The sequence below is a fragment of the Branchiostoma lanceolatum genome, chromosome 5 (genome assembly GCF_035083965.1).
Source record: "Branchiostoma lanceolatum isolate klBraLanc5 chromosome 5, klBraLanc5.hap2, whole genome shotgun sequence".
Classification (NCBI taxonomy): domain Eukaryota; kingdom Metazoa; phylum Chordata; class Leptocardii; order Amphioxiformes; family Branchiostomatidae; genus Branchiostoma; species Branchiostoma lanceolatum.
Genome location: NC_089726.1, coordinates 20,346,275 through 20,368,488, shown reverse-complemented (window position 1 = coordinate 20,368,488; position 22,214 = coordinate 20,346,275). Strand labels below are relative to the sequence as shown.

The 22,214-nt window shown below is 42.6% G+C and overlaps 1 protein-coding gene across 1 annotated transcript; it reads right to left on the bottom strand.

Moving 5' to 3' along the window:
• Positions 1-15,745: 15,745 nt before the first annotated feature.
• Positions 15,746-21,890, bottom strand: LOC136435941 (plasminogen-like). Its single transcript, XM_066429651.1, has 6 exons — positions 21,830-21,890; positions 18,705-18,800; positions 17,871-18,125; positions 17,297-17,360; positions 16,544-16,734; positions 15,746-15,831 (listed from the first exon to the last, which is right to left on the bottom strand). The coding sequence occupies exons 1-6, from the start codon at positions 21,888-21,890 to the stop codon at positions 15,746-15,748; spliced, it is 753 nt and encodes a 250-aa protein (XP_066285748.1).
• Between the last annotated feature and the right edge of the window lie 324 nt (positions 21,891-22,214).

Sequence of the window (22,214 nt, the reverse complement as noted above, 5' to 3'; positions counted from 1 at the left end):
CTTCTTCGAGATTGGTCTTGAGGTGTCAGACTGCAAAGAGGGGAAGCCTTAGACACCACATTGCCTGTTCTTCTGCCGCCATTTATTTCTCTTTTCGATCTCGTCACTGTTAAGGAAACTATATGATGAAGCTGCAAACATTGCAGACACAGAACACAAGATGCCCACTGATCCGACCTCACAGGATATGGAACCAGTTCAGAACGGTTAGTATTTATACTAGATAAAAGCACAACTAGTGATTGATCTAGTGAAGTGTGAATAACATGGACAGAAGAACTTTTTCTGCTCCCGTGCACTGCACCAAAGGACCGTGGTACATAGACCAACGGTGTACGTAGATGAATAGAGAATACCACGTCACCATGATATGAATAAAGATAGGACATGAAGATCTTTACTCAGTTTCACTGCCGCAGGTACTGAACAGTACTTGCTGTTCTAATCGGTCGCTATCACGGCAGCAGTAAAACTCTCAAATTGTACATCTTAGTATCTATTTAAATCGGTCATTGTAAGCTTCTGCGTATTTGTCCCCTTGCTGACCTACAGACAAGGAGGACCAACCGTTAAGTATGACCGTAAGTGTGTTGTTGCTGCTGGTTACGTGGGGTTCTCTGTGGTCGGGTTGTTCTTGTCTGCCAGCTGAATGTGCGATAGGGGAGTTGTACATTGGAACATCATTGGTTGATTGTAATTTTGTAAACCTTACCACCATTCCTGATGGCATACCGCCCAACGCTGGGCGGTTTACTGCCGCGTTTAATAACATTAAAAATGTCACCTACTTGCCGCAACTACCGCGACTGTTTACATTGGACCTGGGACATAACGACATGGAATCGTTTTCCTGGATGTCTTTGCGCGCTGTGCCGGATTTGCGTATTTTAGATCTACGCAGCAACCGACTGCGGTATGTGCAGCTGGACAAAGTCATTGAGCATCTATCGAAGCTCAAAACCGTCGATGTAAAGTTTAATAAACTTGCGTCTCTCTCTCCGTTCGAACTGGGGTGGCCACAGGTTACCACGGTCTATATCATGGAAAACCCGTTTCACTGTGACTGCAACCTCTCCTGGCTAATTGACAAGCTGACGTGTTTACAAGCCTGTCAGGGGAGAGACAAGGAAGCCTGCTGTCTGTCGTGTTCAGCCTGCTTTCTGGCTATAAACCTAAAACGCAAACTTGTCTGCCACAGTCCGAGTGGACTGAATCGACTGCCTTTATCAGACGTGTCCAGTCAGCAAATGGGTTGTGAACCACGCCAGCCGACCACAAAAGCTGCCATGGTTCCTACGGCAAAGACTAAAAGCCTACTACAGAGCAATGACACTTCTCTTATCAAACGTTTTCGAGATGAAACCAATCAAAACCCCAAACGGAATGAATTAGAAACAGAGGAATGCTACACTAACGACATCTCGACAATTATGAACCCTTCACAGGACACTACAAAGCCGTCTGCTAACAGCTTGAATATGAAGAAAAGAGAGACTGACAAACTTCCGGTTCTCTACATCATCACAATTGTGACAGGAAGCTGTCTAACTCTGACCTTCATCTTCTGCATCGTCGGAATGAAGATGAAGAATAAACAATACTGCAACATCCGAGAAGAAGCCAACATGGGTTTGTTAGACTTGTGAACTCGTCTTAACACGATACATTTGCTATCTATTTAACAATATCATATTTCCAGAGTTTAACCGAGCATAAAGCTAAACGTTCAATACACCTTGTTATACATTGTATTTTTGCAGGAGCTGTCAATCACGGACAACTAGCTGTCATTCAAATCACACCTGCAATAGTGAACGCTTTCTACCAGAGCACCAATGATGAAGAAAGCCCGCAGGACGACCATTCTGCTGCTACGGATGAAAACCAAACGTCGGCGACAGCCCTAAATTCGACACACCAGAGCACCTCTGAAGAGGGCTGGAACCCAGAACATCTAGCCGTCCTGGAGAATACTGAGCACTGCATGGGATCTACACATAGTGGGCACTCGGAAGCAACAACTGTGCCATCCCGCTTGTATGCGTCGTCAGATGTCAACACCTCAGGAGAACACTCAGCGATCCCGCACAATGAGAACTGCACAGAATCTAACAATCCCCAAGAACCAATCACATCAGCCCATTTGTACACGTCGGCTAACGTCAACTCAGCAAACATCAGCACTTCTGCGGAAGGTTTGAATCATGGAAACCCTGATGACCTTTGCAGGGAACCCATATATGGCAGGCGTTCGCAAGCAGATGCTACGTCATTTAGCCTGTACACGTCACCACAAGGCAACTCGGCAAACCCCTGTGCTTCTACAGAGGGTTTAAATTATGGAGAGCCTATAGCTCCTGACATTGATGAGCTCTGCAGTGAGCCCATTTACGGCGCGCGGTAGCAAGCAGCAGCATCTATGACATCCCGCCTGTACATGTACGACATGTGTGACTGATCGATCTTCTACTAATTGAAGACGAGGTACAGACCAGGGGCTTACACAATGTACATAATCAGCACGACTAACATTGGAGACATCACTAAGTACAGGGGTCGACATGGAAGAACTGACAGAACTTTCAACACGCCCCGACATGGTGTAGCTCACGATGTACACGGAGGAAGGATTTCGACATTATTGGGACCCCAGTGCTACAGCTACAGTAGGATTGATGAAATGCTTACAGGAAACTACCGTCCTCCGCACGCAGAATGACAGTGCTCTTGGACAGGTGCGAACATTATTCCGGGAGAGAATATTCGTCATCAATATATGCCGCTAATTAGCTTTTATACAGCAGCTGTTGTGCCCATCTTGACTTGAAGAGAGTGCCAAGGTCATATAAACGTGACCAAAGAGAAATAAATACATGACAAAACGGTCGTACCGCATAAATCAGGCTTTCGGTAACATCCCGTTTGTTGAGTTGGTAGAACGTCACTCAAAGTCGACATCCACCGTCATGGCAACGTGTACATTATTCATGGCAAGTTAGCTGGATGCCGTAGCAATGGTAATACTACTATGTCAATGTGTTCCTTGTTGTGTTAGGAGCAAACTTTGAGGAAAATATCGTCCCCAGTCCACTATCACACGCATCATTTAGACAAAAAAGTGTTCCTCACAAACCTTTGTCATCTGCTTGACAACAGGATTCTGGGTAATAATATGACGGCGGGAAAAAAAACGTGCCGTAGGTTGTAGCAACAAAGAGGAGTTTTGATGATTGATCGCACTTAGAATCCAGTCGCAGGTTAGCAAAAGAGATTGTAATAAGTTGTCTTGTAAATAATTGTGCTTAGCAGGAAGCGGATGTGACATTTGTCTTATAAACCAGCGAACAACCGTGTAGTGTGATTCTCCCACGAAGCCCCCAGACTCTGTCAATAAGGGACGGAGAGTTTTTGACGTCGCCAACGTCTAATGCATGGTTATCGAAGCTTTTCAGCCAGTGTTCTGAATACGTTAGTCTATCCGGTTTGCATTGCTGGCGTTATAACTGATTTTGCAACTAGCACATATCCCTAAAATACACCGTTTCTAAAAATGGCGAATTTAAATACCCCGCGAATTTATGTTAACCAACGTTACAGTGGACTAGAAAAAAACATCATACACGAAGACTCACAATTGAGAAAGGCACTACGCGCTAGTATTATTTCTCTGTTATGTTTGTGACTGATAGAGATGACAAATACCAAATACTGACAAATATTACGTATACCCATTGTCCGTCTGGAGGACTTTTAGAACCCGTGACGTGTGGTACTTTTGTGACGTTTGCATCAGTAGAGCACATTAATTGATGAAGTTGTTTCAATGTTTATTGGATGCTGCCGATGAATATTGTCCACGGCATAGCTGAGCACCGAATTTGGCACACATGTACCTGAAGAGCGAGGTTGTTTCGTGGTATGGTTTATTTCGAAATTGAAATTGCCTGCTTGTGATCAATATTGTGGTAAAGTCAAAGTGAACTTAATGAGTTTGATTTTGTTTCGCCGTAGCGACCTAGTATTGATTTTACTGGTTCAGGGATTGCGAGGAAACTCTATATGGCATTTACTATTCTTCGCACACCCCTAGGTCTTGCATGTGAGAAATGTAAATATTAGCTGAAATGACATAAGCGTAATGTCTTGATGTAGGTTTTGTCACGACTTAAAAAAATGCATAGTTTTGTCATGGTATCACCCTTATAACACAAGCTTAAGATACTCTTTATACTCTAAAGCCAATGGTACTAAACGATACACCACGAGTGCCAACCCTGCGCTGGCGCAACTTCTTGGCGGACAAAAACTCTGATCTGTTATTCCGGCTGGACATTAACCTTGCTTTTAGTAGTAGTAATGTAGAACTGAAATCTAGCTTTTAATTGTATTAGTCAACGATTATTTGGACGTATGAAATGTTAACGTTTCTTGTACATAGTATTCTGATCGTGTCGACTTTACTGTATACGTTATTGTAAGCTGCGGCGCAATTCAGTCTCTATACTGCAATACCGTTTTTTTACGTTTTTTTTATCAATAAACCATTTACTACTACTACTACCACGTACGCACGTGTTCACACTCCTGATTGAAAGGAGGAGTAGAAGTAGCAGTTATTGTATGTTAATGACTGAAAGTGAATAAATCACACTGTTCACAGAAACCACTGTGTATGTAATGATTTGAAAAGAATGTTGAGCTCAGAAATATGCACCAACGTGTTCATCCCCTCCCCTGATCATTTCCGGTCTGTCCCTAAAGAAGCAGCCTCACCCTGGCATGTTCAGTACAATGGCAAACAAGACGCCGGTTCTAGCCCCGGGGCCTTCCCACCTACCAACCCTGTTAATGGCGACCTTCGTATAGGTGGTATCGACAGCGTTTTGAATTTATCCACCGTAACTGGAAGAATCTGAAGCTGAGTCTTCAAGTCAAGCTCACCGATTTCCAGTCACTTTTAAAACTAAAAAACACAAGGTGATGTGGTGTTAAATTTATTTTCAATCGGGTCGACAATCTTTGAGGTCTAGGTCACACCATACCGCAATGAAGATTTAAACTGCTAGACATAATGTTACTGTCTCTTGAGTCAAAAGCGATGTATTTTTGGAACAGACGTAGAAAACTGACTTTGAAATAGACCATCATGAATATATATATATATATACCGTGATGACGTACTAAACTGACATCAACTTGTGAAATATCTGGATAGATTGCTAAACGTTTCGTCCGCCATTGTTAACCCTACTAAGTGTCATGGCCGATTAGAACCAGGTGTTTTTATCGGTCTGTTAGAAACTTACGGGAGCTAAGGAAGCTCGCAGCGAATCGGACAAAGTGGAAGGAACTGAAGGAAGACTATATAGCCACTATAGCATTATGTACATTAGGGGTGGGTACCGGTACCGTGTACCGGTACAAAACCGGTATTTCTTAATGGACCGGTCCAAAAAAACCGGTCCGTAAAAAATCAGTGGACCGGCCTATGGACCGATTAGAAAATCCATAGTACCAGGCGGCCACATAACTGGTCTAAGAAAATACAAAACAGATTTAACTTCGTTTTCGAAGACGTTAGCTGTGAATCATACCTAGAAACACTTAAAGGAATAGTAAACAGACGACGAGAAGAGTATAATTATAATTTTGAGACAAAGTGCAAACCTAAGAAATTATATCGTTCCAGACATGACGTTTGGAGACTTTTGCGTGTGTCTCGCTCTCCAAAATATGATGCACTGCGACACTACTATAATCAGGTACAGGTACAGGTCCGGACCTGGACCTGACCCTCTGGACCTGGACCTGGACCGGACCTGAATTGTTTGTACCGGTACCCACCCCTAATGTACATTGATTTGCACAAATTTTTTTAATTAAAAGTATTTCAGTGTAGCGGCATTGAACTGTTTTTGTACCGGTTGTACTGAGCATAACATTACGGTTGTAGTAATAACATTACCTGTTTGTTGGCAAGAATCAAGAAAGGGGTGTTTTCAAGTTCATCCTCCTTCACTACCCGCTTTATCTCGTGACGTACTTCCGGTAAGCTCATACCGAAAAATTTTGTTATGAATATCCACCTTTGGCAAGGAGGCTTTTTTTTTATTGTTGATGCACGCACGCATACACACACACACACACACACACACACACACACACACACACACACACACACACTCACACACACACACACACACTCACAGACAGACACACACACACACAAACACACACAAACACACACGCGCAAACATACACACAGACAAACACGCATAAACACATTTACATACATACATACACACACATACACACAATTTCTCGCTTAACACATACATAACACACATACACAATGTACACAAACTACGTACTCATATGTACTCATCAAGAGGACCTCCCCCAACCCCCAACCCCTACAGGTACACACATGTGCACACGCTGGGTTCCGGAAAAGGCGAGCTAGGCTAGGCAGGGTGGGCTATCCTACAATGCTACCCCTCTTTCACAAACACTAACTTACTTACAGGCACACATACAAGAGGACCCAAAATCATAACCACCTTGATGGAATACCGTACTTATGTGTATACCATATTATGCATATTTCCATCCAGGTTTTTGATGGCGATAACAGAGAACGCGTTGTGCAGTTACGGATATCAGATAGACGAACTTAATAATTTGAAATTGTTTTAATACCACTGTAAATGATTTTAAATCATTTGTGTACTGTCTTGATGGTGAAAACCAAGTGCAATATGTACAGAGGGCACAATTCAGCCTTTGGCTGCAATGCTTTTTATTATGAATGAACCATTTTGATTGATTGATTGATTGATTGATTGATTGATTGATTGATTGATTGATTGATTGATTGATTGATTGATTGATTGATTGATTGATTGATTGATTGATTGATTGATTGATTGATTGATTGATTGATTGATACTTCAGACAGGGCAAGAGCTGGGTGGATCCTAACTACGACATCTACTCCGAGAGCGGCACATGTATGCAGATCTGCTTCAACCTCCTCACTGTCGCAACTGTGGACGTCTTCGCTTGGGCTCGGCTCAAGGTCACTGTCCAAGATCCAGCCGTTTGTGAACGGTTTCCTGACCCTTGCTGGGAACTGTGTAATGGTCCTGATGTGGTATTCACTGCACGAAATGGCCTCGTATCCCGGCGTATACGTACAGGGATTCCTCCGGAAATATTCCATATCCCGGTGCGGATTTAGCGTATCCGTTAGTTATTACGGATACGCTAAATCCGCACCGGGATATGGAATATTTCCGGAGGAATCCCTGTACGTATACGCCGGGATACGAGGCCATTTCGTGCAGTGATTTCTTGAAGGACGTCAGCGCCTCGTATGACTTGTATGCGCTCATTACGGTTTCGGCTGGAACTGCAACAGCCTTTCTGATTGTAAAGCCGCTGTGTCTTTTGTGTTACAAGCAGTTTCTGCTCTGATGGAAATGTGATGTAGGCAGGGCTGATATATACACCCGTATAACGAAATACAACTTTTAGGGAGCTGAAGTTTATTTAAGTGTTTTGTTGTTCTAAGGGAACATTCTTGCGGAAAAGGGAACGATTTTATCCTTTGTTTTATTACTATTAATTTTGTCCCTGTTAATCTGTAGAAATGTATTCTTAGATGGCCCTACAAAATAGTCTGTGTTGTTTTGTAGTGTCAATAAACTTTGTTCTGCTGTACGACTTTCCAGATCTTTTATTCTACAACGACAATGTCAGCATTTACTAGTGATTTGGATCTATGACTGAAATCGCATTTCTTTAGTTATCATGCTAATATCTTAATCCTTTCAACAAAGCATACTATACACACTCAGTTTACTTATGCCCTTTGATTTGGTCAACGTAGCACAAGTCAACAGTTTTAGTATAGGGCGTATTCAGTCACGTGACCCTCCCCCTAGCAACGAGCACTGGCGGCCATGTTGGTGCTCACTTGATAGTGGAGCCCTATGGAACTCTCCGTATAAATAGCAGATGTTTTCTACGCCATTCACAATTTCCCTTCGAAACGTTTTGTCTCACAATCATGGTGTTTTGCCTCGTGGTCAGATGTTGGATTGGGACTGATAAAGCACACACTGATCGGGTAACAGTAAGATTGGTTTGGCGTTTCTCGTGTAGGTGAGGGAACATACGAATGGACTAACGACTGAAACAAAAGTGGATTTCTGACATACGAACAGCGTATCTAAATAGTTGAAGTTTGAGAATCAACGTGAGTGTATAGAAACCTTTGCATCTGGTCGAAAAGCAAATTACAGGCCCGTTGTGTAACACAGTGGCGGCACCGTGTAGTCGTTGCTTGAGATTCGTTCGTAAACTGGGGGGTCTTTCAACGTCGAACTTTCCCGATCATAACGTACTCCCTGTCAACAAAATTTTTCACGACACTCAAGACACTGTACTACGTGGTTGCAGGCCTTGGAACACTTGTATGCCGTGAACTGATTTTATGCGTACTCTGTAAACAGTTTAGCGGCCATGTTTGTAGGCTGCTGGGGAAAACATTTCCTCGCTCGTCGATAATGGGTCATTTCCAGTTGGTGAAATTGGATTTTTTGTAGCGAAAAAGATGTGAGGCTGGAGACTCTTTGCATATAATAAGACAGCGATTAGACGACTTCGCATTCCTTGGAAATTTAGAGACCGTCGGACACCGAGAAACTTTGCTGTAGGGTGAGCACCAACATGGCCGCCCACGGAGGGCAGGGGTGATGACGTCACGTGAATACGCCCTATAGTACGAGTAGTCCTAGATGATCTTCTTCTGACCGGCCCCCTCAAAATATGGTGCAAGTCAGAAAATGGTCAAAATATTTCCGTCCAACCTCTGCTTGGAGAGTAGTAATCCAACACTTACGGTGGTCTAGATCTGAATGAATGAATGGCCGGGCCCTTTAAAGAACTCTAGTATCACCATATGAAAAAAAAGCAAGACCTTCAAAGCAATAGGCGTCATGTTGTGTATTTTTTTACCAAGTACTGTTACAAATTGAATCATGGAACCAGTACAATCAAGTTCTGTCAGAATGTCGCTTCATAATTTGTGACTAATAGGTTTGTAAATAATATCACAGAAGATATTGCATACTGAATGACAAAGAGTTTAGGCATTATATTCATATGGATGCTATCACTCTATGAATCAAGAAGATCACAAGAGGTTAACTGAAGGAGTGGTCAATGTAATTTGTTTGTTACAGACGACCGTATAGCCAGTAAAATTACGGCGTGGTATATCGCCGTTTTAAACAATGGGTCGCGATTCTGTATCTGTTATCCTTTCATCGTTGTGCTCATTAGATTTTACATTTGTGAATTTTACATAGTTCTCTGTCTCCTTGCTTGCTATGGCGCGGTCAAATTCGTCGTAGGATGTCGTGCTAGTTACCTTCGCCGAGAAGGTTATGTTTTTTTGCAATTGATGTCGTACGGTTTTCAAGCAGGCTGTGACAAAACCAATCGCCTACATTCATTTAAGAGAGGATTATTTTCGTAGTGTAATAAGACAGTTGAATTCTACGTTAAGACTACCCTCAGTTTGCCACCATACGACGGTTGTACAACGAATGTGACCAGACCCTCACACTCGCTGTGCACTACATGGCGCCTTTTTTCCGGATAGCAGGATCTGGATTACATACTAACGTCAACTTTTACACTTAAGTTCTTAACTAATAAGATTAAGATCATATTTCCGTCGTGTACAGATGAGACGTGGTCAACTTCAAGATTTTTCAATATTGCTTGACAATTAAGGTGGCAGAACACAGTATTTCGCCTATGGGGATTTCTATAGTTAAGGACCACAAACTGACTGAGGTCGACGCCGAAAAAATATAGTACGGTGCATTTCTGAAGCACGACAAACGGATATGTTTAAATTAAGGGTACATTCTACAATATAACTGAAAACAAAAAAAAAATTGTGTTTTTTTACGTTCTGGCGCCCTCTTTTGAATAGGGTCATGCGAGGTCATACGAACTGCAGCCGACTCACCCAGGCTGGCTGCTGCAAAGGTCACGTGCATGTATACACCGAATCGGCAAGCTTCACAATCTTACTTATACGATCGAAATGCCGACTTATTATGCTATCATTCAGTAAAGTTCATGCCTCGCTGGCTTTCACGTTCAAGTGTATACATGCGGTCCACGATTTAGTGCGCACTATTTTCTTACCCCGCGGGTCGCGGACAAATACTGTGTACTGCCACCGTCCTTATTCCTCATCTATAGGGTGTCTGCAGTCACGTGATTGTGACGTCAGCATTGTCCGCCATGTTGGCTGGTTCAAGTTAGAAATTTGAATCTGTACATGTTATACACCTTTCTCACGCGGCGGACATGATAGAATGAAGACGAGGCCAATGAGGCAAAGAAGCAAAAATAATGTACAGATTTAGTTTTCCTCCTAATTCACATTAAGTTTTAAAATATGATATCCAAGTATCAATATTACGACTTATGCAATGTACAAAAAAGATGCAGCAATTTAAAGCTTCGTTGACCGATCCCATAGTCTCCGCCCTCCTCTGTCAGAGCGTAGAAATGCAAAATAAAAACATAGAAATGCAAATATTTGACGGTCATGCAGCCACTTCCTCATTATCAGGTAATCATTGGCTAAACTGGTAATGTCATTGACAGTTAGGATAGGTCTAATGTTTGCCACAAGGGCCTCGTTTTCATTCTATCATGGCCGCCGCGTGAGAACGGTCTATAGCTGCAGTAAAATAATGGCAATTTACGATGTGCACATTCGATATGTGAATGAAATATTATCTACTTAAAACTATCACTGTAAACGCGTTTAACCGTGCATTGTAGCCGTTTGTATTATATATTGTATATTGTTACAAGGGTTAGCCCTTTATAATAGGCTAGCTGGGTAGCCCTGGCTGTATTTCTTTTTATACAGCCAAATGAATCTAATCAAAGTCAAGCTGCCCCTACGGCTGACTAGTTACGGGAGTGATGATGATGATGAATATCATGGGTCTGAACCCACCAACCAACATGGTGAGTGTGGCGTCACGTGCAGTGCAGACACTCTATAGCAGTCGACCATTGAAGAGTTACACTGGATTTCATACCATACCAGATAACATGCATTGACTTGTTACAAATTACACACTAGATAATTTAGACATCACAACAAGGAGTCCTCTTGAATATCTCAGAATACAATATGAATCAAGAAGTCTTCTTTTAGACATGATACAATGTTAATTACAACCGTTGGTGGGTGTATTATGCTTTATCTGAAAGGTTTTCTTGTAGCCCTTTTGATCATTTCACGTCTTATAGACTATTAAGCATGCTTTTCTTTTTTTTATATCAAACGCATGAACATACACACCTCTATATAATTATCACATCATTAGTGTACATACCCGAGCACTAGAGAAGCTGGTTAATAAAAACAGCTTCTTGGTACCTTAATCACCATCATGGTTAATATAATGCTTAATTGATGAGAAATGCTAAAAAGATTAATTATCGTATCGCACATTTGGACTTTGAATTCTAAGGATAGTACTACACGCACTCGTATATAGATTATCAGTACGGTAGGAATCTTTTGACCTACCTAACAAAGGTATGATACTCGGACCATTTTCTAGACTTTCTTGTTTAGTTTTCAAAGGCTGGGCGGGTTATTTACAGCCTTATTTACAAATGTGCCATCAGTCGCATCCCCTTGTCGCCGGGTGCTGGTCAGAAACAACAGTTGAGGCGCGCGATAAAGCTCCCCCCCCCCCCTCTCACTGGAAACGCGGCACGCTGACGTCGCTGGGTCCTAAACCGTTGGATTTGTGTTACCCTTGACTTCATAATGGGAATATAATTCAAAACGTACAAGTATGACAAAAAAAGACAACCAAACACACAAAGCTTAAAAAGATCAATTTTTTGTCGATGAAATTCGTTGAGGGCTTTGTCAATTCGATCGGCCGCAGCGACGCCGCCAGCGTGCCGCGGGTCCAATGAGAGGGGGCTTAAGAGAAGGTGAAAATTATCCCTGGTTATTTTCCTTTTTTTCTGGGCAGCATTTTTGGCAGATTTTGTCCAAGAGTAGGGCATTGTCCCTTTGAATCGGTTGAACAGGTAGGGAAAGGACAGTTAGGTGGGATGTGCGAAAGGAGACAACTGGGTACGCCGAGTAATGTACATCTGAAAAAGGTGTCTCTATGGTCTTCTCTTGTAGCTCGAGAATGACCCTTGCCTTGTTTCTGTGAGATTCTTTGGTCTAGCTTGTAGACAAGCGACGTCAGTAAAGAACTTTCTTTTTGTTTGAAATAAACGGCACCATCTTTTAAACGTCTTCACTTCTGTATACTTTCCTACTGGCTGCCATTGTTAAGAACTATGAATTGCAAACGTTAACGCGTTTTCAGCCCTCAATTTTTGAGGATCCTCGAGCTCTACATTTGTGTCAACTAAGCAAACTTACTACGTAGTAGTTATCTCCATGAAAAATGGAGATACAGTTTTGTGTGTGTGTGTGTGTGTGTGTGTGTGTGTGTGTGTGTGTGTGTGTGTGTGTGTGTATTTGTGTGTGTTTCCGCACTTCTGCAGTCAGCATAACTCAAGAACCTCTTGATGGACTACGATGATATTTGGTATATGGGCAGGTGTTATGAAGCCAAATTCAAGGTTGATGTTGGGCCCCCTGGTATGTGACCTTGGTACTGCAGCAGAACTTCCGTTTTTGTATCTTTTGACCTGGACGTGCTGTGGTCTTGATTTTTGAGTGGCTGATAGCCTGTAATGTAATAAGGAAGTGGTGTAGGTTTGGGTCCCCTAGCAGCTTGCTCTGGAACTGCAGGGGCGCTATTGTGAAAATCTTCTAAGGAGAATAACTGAACAAAGGAACGACGGTTTTTCACGATATTAAGTATGCAGGTAGTTCAGACTGAGATGTACTTAATGAAGTGCAAGTTATGCTAATTGGGAGTTAATTTCCATAATTAATGAGTAAAATCTATATTTGCAGTGTTTTCCATTATATGACTCAAATACATATAACATTTGTAGTTTATGATAAATAGAACATCAAGAGATAACAAATTATGCAAATAAATACATAATTTGGATAATAGATGCAAAAGCACCACAATTCATCTAAATAGTAGATGATAGGTCTGTCAATATTGTGACATGTGTGAGTTGGTTAAAGGTGTTCATGACCAAGCATATATTATGTAAATGTGTAAGTCATTTGCATAAACAGAATAGTTCATGAAGATATGCGGTCGCGGAACTCTTGTTGATGATAGTTTTGAAGTAGCACAGGAAGTACTCAGTCACAGGGGCCTATTACTGCTTGTTGTGCAATGAAAGGATCGACGTTTCAGAACAATTTCCTGTCAAGTGCATTATGGGATGTTTGTACCCATGTCCGCCATGTTGGAGGGTTAAAGGACATAAAGGAGTAGGTTTAACGAGATGCATTTTGTTATTACAATCACAGGCAAAGGCAGAGACCTGTCTGCTCAAGGCTCAACCAATAAGTATCACCGAAAATCCCATCACGAGACCCAGGGTTACCCAGGCCTGGACGGCTTCCCAGGTTGGTTGGCCTCCACTCGTATCGTTCAGTAGGCAGTCCCCGCAGACCGATGCTGTTGTGCCCAGAATGGCCACCTGCTCGGCTGGACAGGACACGTTAGAACTGAACAGGTGGACACTACCGTTGGGAAAGATATCGAACTCTTCGGATGTGAAATTCAGAATGGGTCGGCTGCAGTTTTGGACAGGGAAAGTTTGCTCCCATGAGCAGTGTCGTACGGACGAGAAAGGTCGACATGAGTCTACGAATGGGTCGTAGAAAGAGTTGGGAAGGCAGTGTTCTGCGCTGTTTTCGCGACTCTCATCAACATTAAAGTTGAATAGATGAGTTAATGGCATGCAGCTAGAGCAGCCAACGGCAACGCGAGACTGGACGCCAGAGGGACAATGTAAATTTCTGGTTGCTTCAAGGGAAAGTCCTTCGCAAAGAGCGCAGTGAATGTTTTTGTAAATCTTATGATCGCTATGATCGCCCTTCAGTAACAGGTCATAGGACCTGCAAGCAGTTGCATTACAATTTACATTCGACATGTCGACTTCATGGGGAATACATCGCCTTGCCTGTACATTATCAGGATTGAATTCTAGTTTTACAGTTCCAGGACAATCTCCATACCCGCTTAGGATGTCGTTGTATATTTGTGCGCCTCCAACGGGATGTACGGATGAATTAGTCAACCCAGTGCACACGGGTACTACGTCCCATATGATTACGTCTTCCATACTTACATTGTTACAACGAGCACAGAATATGTTTCTGAAGTTGACATTTGTTGAGCCATCTTGCACGGGCATCCGGTAGATCAGGTCAGCCGGGTTGTAGGGATCAGCATGTTTTGAACATTGGTATCTTGTGACGTCATCCATACAGTCGTCAGGGCAGTCAGCGACCAACCAATAAGCTGTCACCTCGTCATGGCGATGATGATGATGATGATGATAGCCTGGCAGACACTTCCACTTCTGATGGTGACGATCAGATGACGTTTGAGCTGCTGTGTTGCACATTTCCCTGTGTTGTGGAGGCAAAAGAATTATAATGTCATTATTACGAAAGAAATTTGTCTTTGCCTAATTTTCTAATTGCCTAAACTTCACTCCCATCCCTCCCGTTTACACTCCTAGATGTGTCTATAGCATCTTTCACAAAGTCAGCTGTCTACAACTATGCCTCTAGAAATCTGCGTAATAGTCTACGTACTCAAAGTCTCTACAGCAGTCTCTGAACAAGCTGCAGTCCTGGTCGCACTGGCACTGAAGACTACTACTGTAATGTGACTCGCATCTTCCCTGACAGGATACGCGCAAGCTGCCACACATTTCAGTAAGAAAATCCGAAGACGTGGGATCTACAAAAGATAAGAAACACAGCAAACAATGAATGTGTGTTGATGGAGAAAAATGGGCTAATGTTCTGTATTCTGAAAACGTTCATTGTAAACTACTGTTTTGCAATTGAAAACAACACTCTGATCTTCATGGTACAGTAGCAGGGCTCGAAATTCATTTTTGGAAATAGGTGCACTGGTGCACCCAACCAAGAGAATTAGGTGCACAGAAAGAAATTTGGGTGCACCACATAAAATAAAGTTGAATGTCAGCAATACATAATTAGAGTTTAATGCTCTTATGATTGTAATCAAGAACCTCACAATCTGCAATCAAATTTCAAACAAGTAATACATCAAATAAAGTGCAATAAAGGGTTCTATTGCTTTTTCTCATACTGTTTACTAGTGTACAATGGTACGGTTACTTTATTGCCTACAAAAATATCTAGGTGCACCAGTGCACCTACAGTCAAAATTTAGGTGCACAGCTCCAATTTTGGGTGCACACAGGTGCACATGCACCCAGTATTTCGAGCCCTGAGTAGACATGAGAAAAGATCTGCATTTTCCTTGTAACGTTCTTTGTCCATCTAATGATACTAGCCAAACTGGTGCTCTCATTTGCTGATAAACCCTGGGTGTCAGACTCTATATATAGCTAGCGGGGTTTACTGCGGTAGCGGAGGGCAGTTATCCCCACCGACCTAGATTGGTGTTCCAAGTAAGATTTCATCCAGGAAGTTTATCTCACTAGTACTGGGTCGGGGGTGTCCCTGACTCGACTCCCCCGAGCACTAATCTTGGTCGATGGGGATAACTGCCTTGCGATGCCGAACGAATTGGCTGTCGGTCCCGCTAGAGTCAGGCACCCAGGGTATTGCTGGTAATGCCGAAATTTGGATGTATAGTTACGCTGATTTTGTCACGATGTATATTCAACTGGCGATCTGATAGATGTCAAGTAATGACAATAAGGATTACCCAAACGTTTATTTCTGGCATCCTCGTAAACCAGGACCCATATCGCTCCACGTTACATCGGTCGCGGAATGGGCCCTGGTAAAATGGGGCGCTACATATGGTTATGACGACGTCACCTGCTTCCGAATTCCCCTCATCGGAAGCAGCGCGCAACCAATCAGGTTACGTGTTCCATCGTTGCTTTGGTTACCCATAACAAATGGCAGCCGATAGTTTTGCTTCAGCTGCGGAAGACTTGTTTGGATTAGAGCGGCTTCGTCAGCATCAACAGTCCACCCTACAGACAATGCTTGATGGCAGGGACATATTTCTAAGTGGAAGGACAGGCGGAGGGAAAAGCCTCTGTTATATGGGCTTCCCATCGGCAGCGAAAGCCAAGCAAGCCCACCGACCTTGTCCGCGACTTCCGTCTGGAGATGAGTTCGTCAGTCCGCCTATTGCCAAATAAGGTCAGCTCATGAATTATTCATGAGCAAGACCTGCCATAACCATATGTGGCGCCCCATTTTACCAGGGCCCATTCCGCGACCGATGTAACGTGGAGCAATATGGGTCCTGGTTTACGAGGATGATTTCTGGATGCAACAATAGCATTTTTAAAGCTTTCTTACCAGGACATTCTGGTACGTCGCAGTAGTTCCACCTCATTGTCGGGTCCGTGGTGTAGCACCAGGGCCGCTCCTTGTTGCCAGGGTTACGGCAGAAGTTTTCCTCCAGGCCTGCATCAGGATGATCCTGTGGTGTGTGGGGATGGCTGTGGGGGGACTGGGAGTCCCATCTCTGACACACCAGGTCTCCTGCCCTGTGGAATGGGATGCAGTGCGTTAAACGCCGCATCTTATCATGTGAAACCTCGAAACAAAATCTAAATATATATTTTGGATACTTATGCTCCTACCCATCGTCTCAAATTCTTTTGTTTTGGGTGCTGTGGGAAAAGCAATATGTTATATACATAGCTAATGTGAAAATGAAAAAAAAATCTCTTAACTGGCAGTAAATTGGTAGAGGTTTTGAACAATGGTCTGTACAACTGTCTAGCCGGCGCCACTATTGCAAAATGCCATAGCCTCGAAACCATTCCATCGGGGGCTCCCCGATATCTCTACGGCGCTGGGAGTGATCCCCGCCCGCCCAGACAGCTTAGTCCGCTCGGGGTGTGTTTACGGCTTTGGATTAGATTAGTTCGCCCGGAACTCTCTCAGGCAGCTAAAGTAGAAAGGCTGCGGAATTCTACATGGCCACTAAGTAGACAGGCTAAAACGAATCGAATAAAGCAGACTGGGCCCGGTAAAACACCCCTTAGCCGACCCCTAGAGAGTGGGACCAGGCTAAAAATGCCAAGGCCCGAACGCTAATCATACCTATTTACGTGTCCTGCGTAGCTCGCTCCGTTATCGTTGGTGAAGAAGCAATTTGTCGGCACGGCTGAAAATGGAAATAGAAAGGACATGTATGCCGTTTAAATTAGCAAGTCGCCCCAACTCAATACACGCACTTAGGCGCGCACGCACGCACGCACGCACGCACGCACGCACGCACGCACGCACGCACACACACACACACACACATACATTCACACACGAACGCGCGCGCGCGCACACACACACACACACACGCGCACACACACACACACAAACACACACACACACACAAACACACACACACACGCCCGCACGAGCGCACACACACACACGCCCGCACGAGCGCACACACACACACACACATACATCTTCAGGGGAGTTATCATATTCGGTCAGATGGAAGACCAGAACACAGCATTCCTAGGTCTACCTACAGTTGCAAAGTTGCCGCGATGGAAATTTCATATATTTTAACATTGAATATCATAATTGTTGGTCTGGAGCTTGTGCTCTTATCTTGAAGTTCATATCTAATGGAGAAAAAAGGAAACAAGAGTAAAGAGCTTGACTTTACCGTCACAGACGAGGACGTCATCGCAGTACATCCACCTGTTGAGGGGGTTGTTTGTGTAGCACCACGGCCTGTCCTTCCCGTCCGGGTTCCGACAGTAGTTCCGCTCCAGCCCTGCCGATGGGTAGGCCTGGGGAGTGTGGTTATGGGTGTGGGGATACTGAGATGTCCAGAGCTGACAGTAGTCGCCCCGCCAGTCATGGTGCCGACTTGCACGGCCCCTGTAGCTTGCCCCTTTGTCATGTAAGTAGTAACAGTCTGTGGACATAAAGATTTGCGTTGTAAAGTCTGATTTTCTTGATCTTTTACGTCGTACCAAGCAGCCCTTAGAAGTTGAAAGTAAGTTGATAAAAAGTTAACAGTACACAGTCACAAGCACTGTTTTCTTGTTTTCAAGTACGGAAGTCTATTTTTTGGTCGTTCTGTCTTGTGAAACTTGTGTTACGTCGCATCGCTATTCGCCACTGCATTCTTTCTGTGGGGATTATGGATTAATCAATCAATCAATCAATCAATCAATCGATCAATCAATCAAGCCTTTATTTTCTTTCGAATGCTTGTTCGGCCATACAGGCCGCTTTTGAACATTTCGAAGTGGAGGGGAGGGGTCACGGATTAAGAGTACAAATGAAACTTTACATAAGGTATATCAACACAATCATAAGTAAGGTCAAAGGTGAAAATCCTTCATAGATAAACCACGTTGCCAGCATATTGCTGTGTTCTGGTACTTTCTGTCTCGTTCTAATGTGGTTTTATGGAATTTTCAGAATTTCCGAGAAAGGGGATCCTACAAATCTAGATTCCTGTACGTCCTATGCCTCTCTGGAGACCTACCGCAGTTCTCTTCGTCACTGTTGTCTCCGCAGTCATCTCTGCCGTCACATCGCGTAGCCGGGTGGAACAGGGCTCCATTGTCACAGGCAGAAAGGGCTGAGGGGTACAAAATCAAGAGAGTTATGAGATTGTTCTTAAACTGTAAGTTTTTCTGTGCCGTTGGCGATTGGGATATACATGGCACAATAGCTGACTAGTCTCTACCAGACTAACTACGCCAGGGTTTCACTTGCAGGCGGCAAAATGTGATCTTCACTGTGGACTGACTCTACTGGCTAATTATTCCTTTTTCTGTCGAATTCTACGATTCATACGCCCGTAAGAGGGCCTGGTGGAGGCTAGTAGCTGACGCCGAAGACACACACTTGTATATCAATTATAGCCTCCACCAGGCTCTCTTACGGGCGTATGAATCGCAGAATTCGGCAGAAAAAGGAATAATTAGCCAGTAGAGTCAGTCCACAGTGAAGATCACATTTCGCCGCCTGCAAGTGAAACCCTGGCGTAGTTAGTCTGGTAGAGACTATATCAATTATAGGAAATGAGAGTGATTTGGTGTAACCCCTAATATTTTTGATACTTTTTAACAATCAGTATGCAAGAAAGGTAGGCAAATGTAGAAAGTAACAAAAAAATAGTGTTTGGACTACTAGTATACTCACGACAAGACTCGTCACTGCCGTCCGCACAGTTGCTTTCACCGTCACAAACATAGGATAAAGGTATGCATGATCCATCGTCGCAGCTTTTCCTTGATATTGCTTGTCGCTCACCTGTGTTATCAAAACATCAAGAATTGCTGCTACATTGAAGGTGACGAGCTTAAAAACGTATAGGATAGAGTCTGGGTCCTTTTCGTATGTGACTGGATGAAAACTTACAGTCTGCTCGATTCGGGTTGGTTGGATCGGGTTGACGTCTTGAAAAGGTGATTGTCAATCTTTCCACAAATATGATCAATCTTGATGAATAGATAGAATATTACCACCAGGCCTATGTAAACTAGGGATTAGAAAAAGTCATAATCTACTTGGTGATTGTTTAAGTCTTGGCAGAAACAGGCGGTATATGCATTTTTATGGTTATCACCGTACCCAGGGCACAACAACTCCCATTTTGATATGTGTTGCTTTTATAGAAGCATTGCGTGGTCATAACTATTTTGTTGAGGTTGCAGGTAATCATTACACAGTGAACCCCATGATAGATTCTTTCTAGAAATTCTGAAGTTAATTTAAGCCAAAACTCTGCCAACACACCATAAATTACCGAACCAAAATTTAACCACAATGCTTTAATCCTAAAAATAAATGTAAACACCCAAAATCTACCATGGTGCATCAGGTCAATGACGTGTAAACAGAATGGGTGTTCAATGGTTAGAAGGAGGAAGCTACATCATAGTTATGTTTACCTTCACAGAAGGTCAATTATTAATTTGTATCAGACACAATTACGGAAATGCATAAGATGCACCTTATAAATAAGAAAATCACTAAATAAAACAAAAATAAAGCAAAAGATACTAAATCTAAAAAATAGAAATAATAAAATTAGAAATACCTTCACAGAAGGGCAATTGTTTATTTGTATCAGACACAATTACGGAAATGCATAAGATGCACCTTATAAATAAGAAAATAACTAAATAAAACAAAAATAAAGCAAAAGATACTAAAATTAAAAAAAGAAAATACAACTAGAAAGGCAACATTTGCAGGAGCAAATGCAACATGTTTCGCCCATTTTCCTTCCCATGCAAAAAGCGCCTGTGGTATCGAGGCTTACGTTTGTTATATGTCTACAATGTTGGTATTTGAATAGATAATTGAATTGAAGACCAGTCAGACATGGATCTCTCCCAATTTGAAACCCTATGCATGGATGGGCTCTTTCAGGCGCCCATATCCATACTGGACCATTAAAAAACACCTCCACCAAACAAAACTGGGCCTTTTTGATAATCAACCAAGCCCAAAATTGAATGTTAAAAAAAATGCCCCCCCATACAAGAATGGACAAGAATGTAAACAAGTGAAATCTTGCTGAAGATCTGGATTTCTACTGCGGAAGAATTTCCGCGATCCGAGAGTCTAGGCAATTGTTCATTACGCAGCGAACAGTTCCTCGAACCAACTCAGGTTTTGCAAAGGTTTCACAAATTTCTGCTAAACGTACCGCAAATTTCTGGTGCGTATTTCATGACCTGTACTGTAACACTGACATATACCACCATTAAAAAACGTTGCTAAAGAAAGGATTACACAACCAATTGTAGGAATATGAGCGTACTCTTGGTGTAAGTGAAAAAAATGTTATTGCTGTATATATGTATGATTATATGTACACACAGAGAGGAATTTAGAGCAATAGATTTATGTCGAAAAACACCACCAGAAAAGGCGTAGATTTTGAACCTTCTCAATTGCACATAACTTCATTAGGACACAACATTAACACTAGAAAGGCAACATTTTCGATAGAAAATACAGGATATTTTCTCATCTCCCTCCCAATGTCCCCCGCTCAATAATTACGCGCACAAATTACAGGTCAGGACCACGTGGGACTTGGGGTCACTGACCTTTAGGTCGTGTTGTTTACGTTCGCACCTGGCCATATGAATAAAGATGTGACCATATATGGTCATAGGAGAATAATTACCGATCTTCTCCCCAAAAACACCCTCCAAAATCGTTTTTTTGAAGTAGTGCATACCGAAAGTGCGAATGGGGTTCTTTGAATATTTGTTCAATATACCCCCTTAGCAACTTTCAGGTCATTTGGATGTATTTCCAGAGCACAGGAGGCCAAAATGTACGTTTTTGGTCAGAAAAACCTCAATAAAATCGTTTTAAAGACATTTATCAAACAAATTTAAAAAACATCCCAGAGTATTTACCCACTCTACCTGTATATTAAATTTCAGCTCAGTTGGTCCAGGGACGACCGAGCTGAGTCGATTACAAGATATGACAGGAGAAAGAAACCTTACGAACACAGTATGTTGCGCCCATCAGTATGTTAGGCTCAACATAATTATACGCAATAGCACGACGTAAATCCTATATACTGAAACGATATGGTTTTGGTATCTGTATTCCTGAGGCTGTTTGTTTACTTACAGCAGTTTTGTTCGTCTGTATTGTCACCGCAGTCGTCTATGTCATCACATACTTGCGCCATGTTAATGATGATTCCATTTGGACAAGTTTTGTTGTCTGAAGAAAAATTGAAAGAGAGTTGAATCAAAAAATATCATAAATATTCAAATGCATCACAACAAATTGCTTGCCTTCCGAAATGTTTGCGTAGATATTCGGTTCATCTGAGAAAGTAACAGCTCTTAATAACCAACGTGATCAAATGCGATTAGGATATCTTTGAGTATTTACTTTTATGGCTTTTCGAATGTACGTTTTGCTGTTGTTGTTTTAAGGTCTCATTCATGAGTTTTTTCGCCCCATAGGCTTACATGTTATAAAACGTGTTTTACATGGGCGCGTTTGT

What these genes read in the sequence shown, in the direction of transcription:
- LOC136435941 (XM_066429651.1), bottom strand. Translation starts at nt 21,890, where the DNA reads ATGGCGCAAGTATGTGATGACATAGACGACTGCGGTGACAATACAGAC. An exon ending in CAGTGACGAAGAGAACTGCG is followed by an intron (nt 18,126 to 18,704) that starts GTAGGTCTCCAG and finishes TTATGTCCACAG; the next exon opens with ACTGTTACTACTTACATGAC. An exon ending in CGACGTACCAGAATGTCCTG is followed by an intron (nt 15,832 to 16,543) that starts GTAAGAAAGCTT and finishes CGGCATTACCAG; the next exon opens with CAATACCCTGGGTGCCTGAC.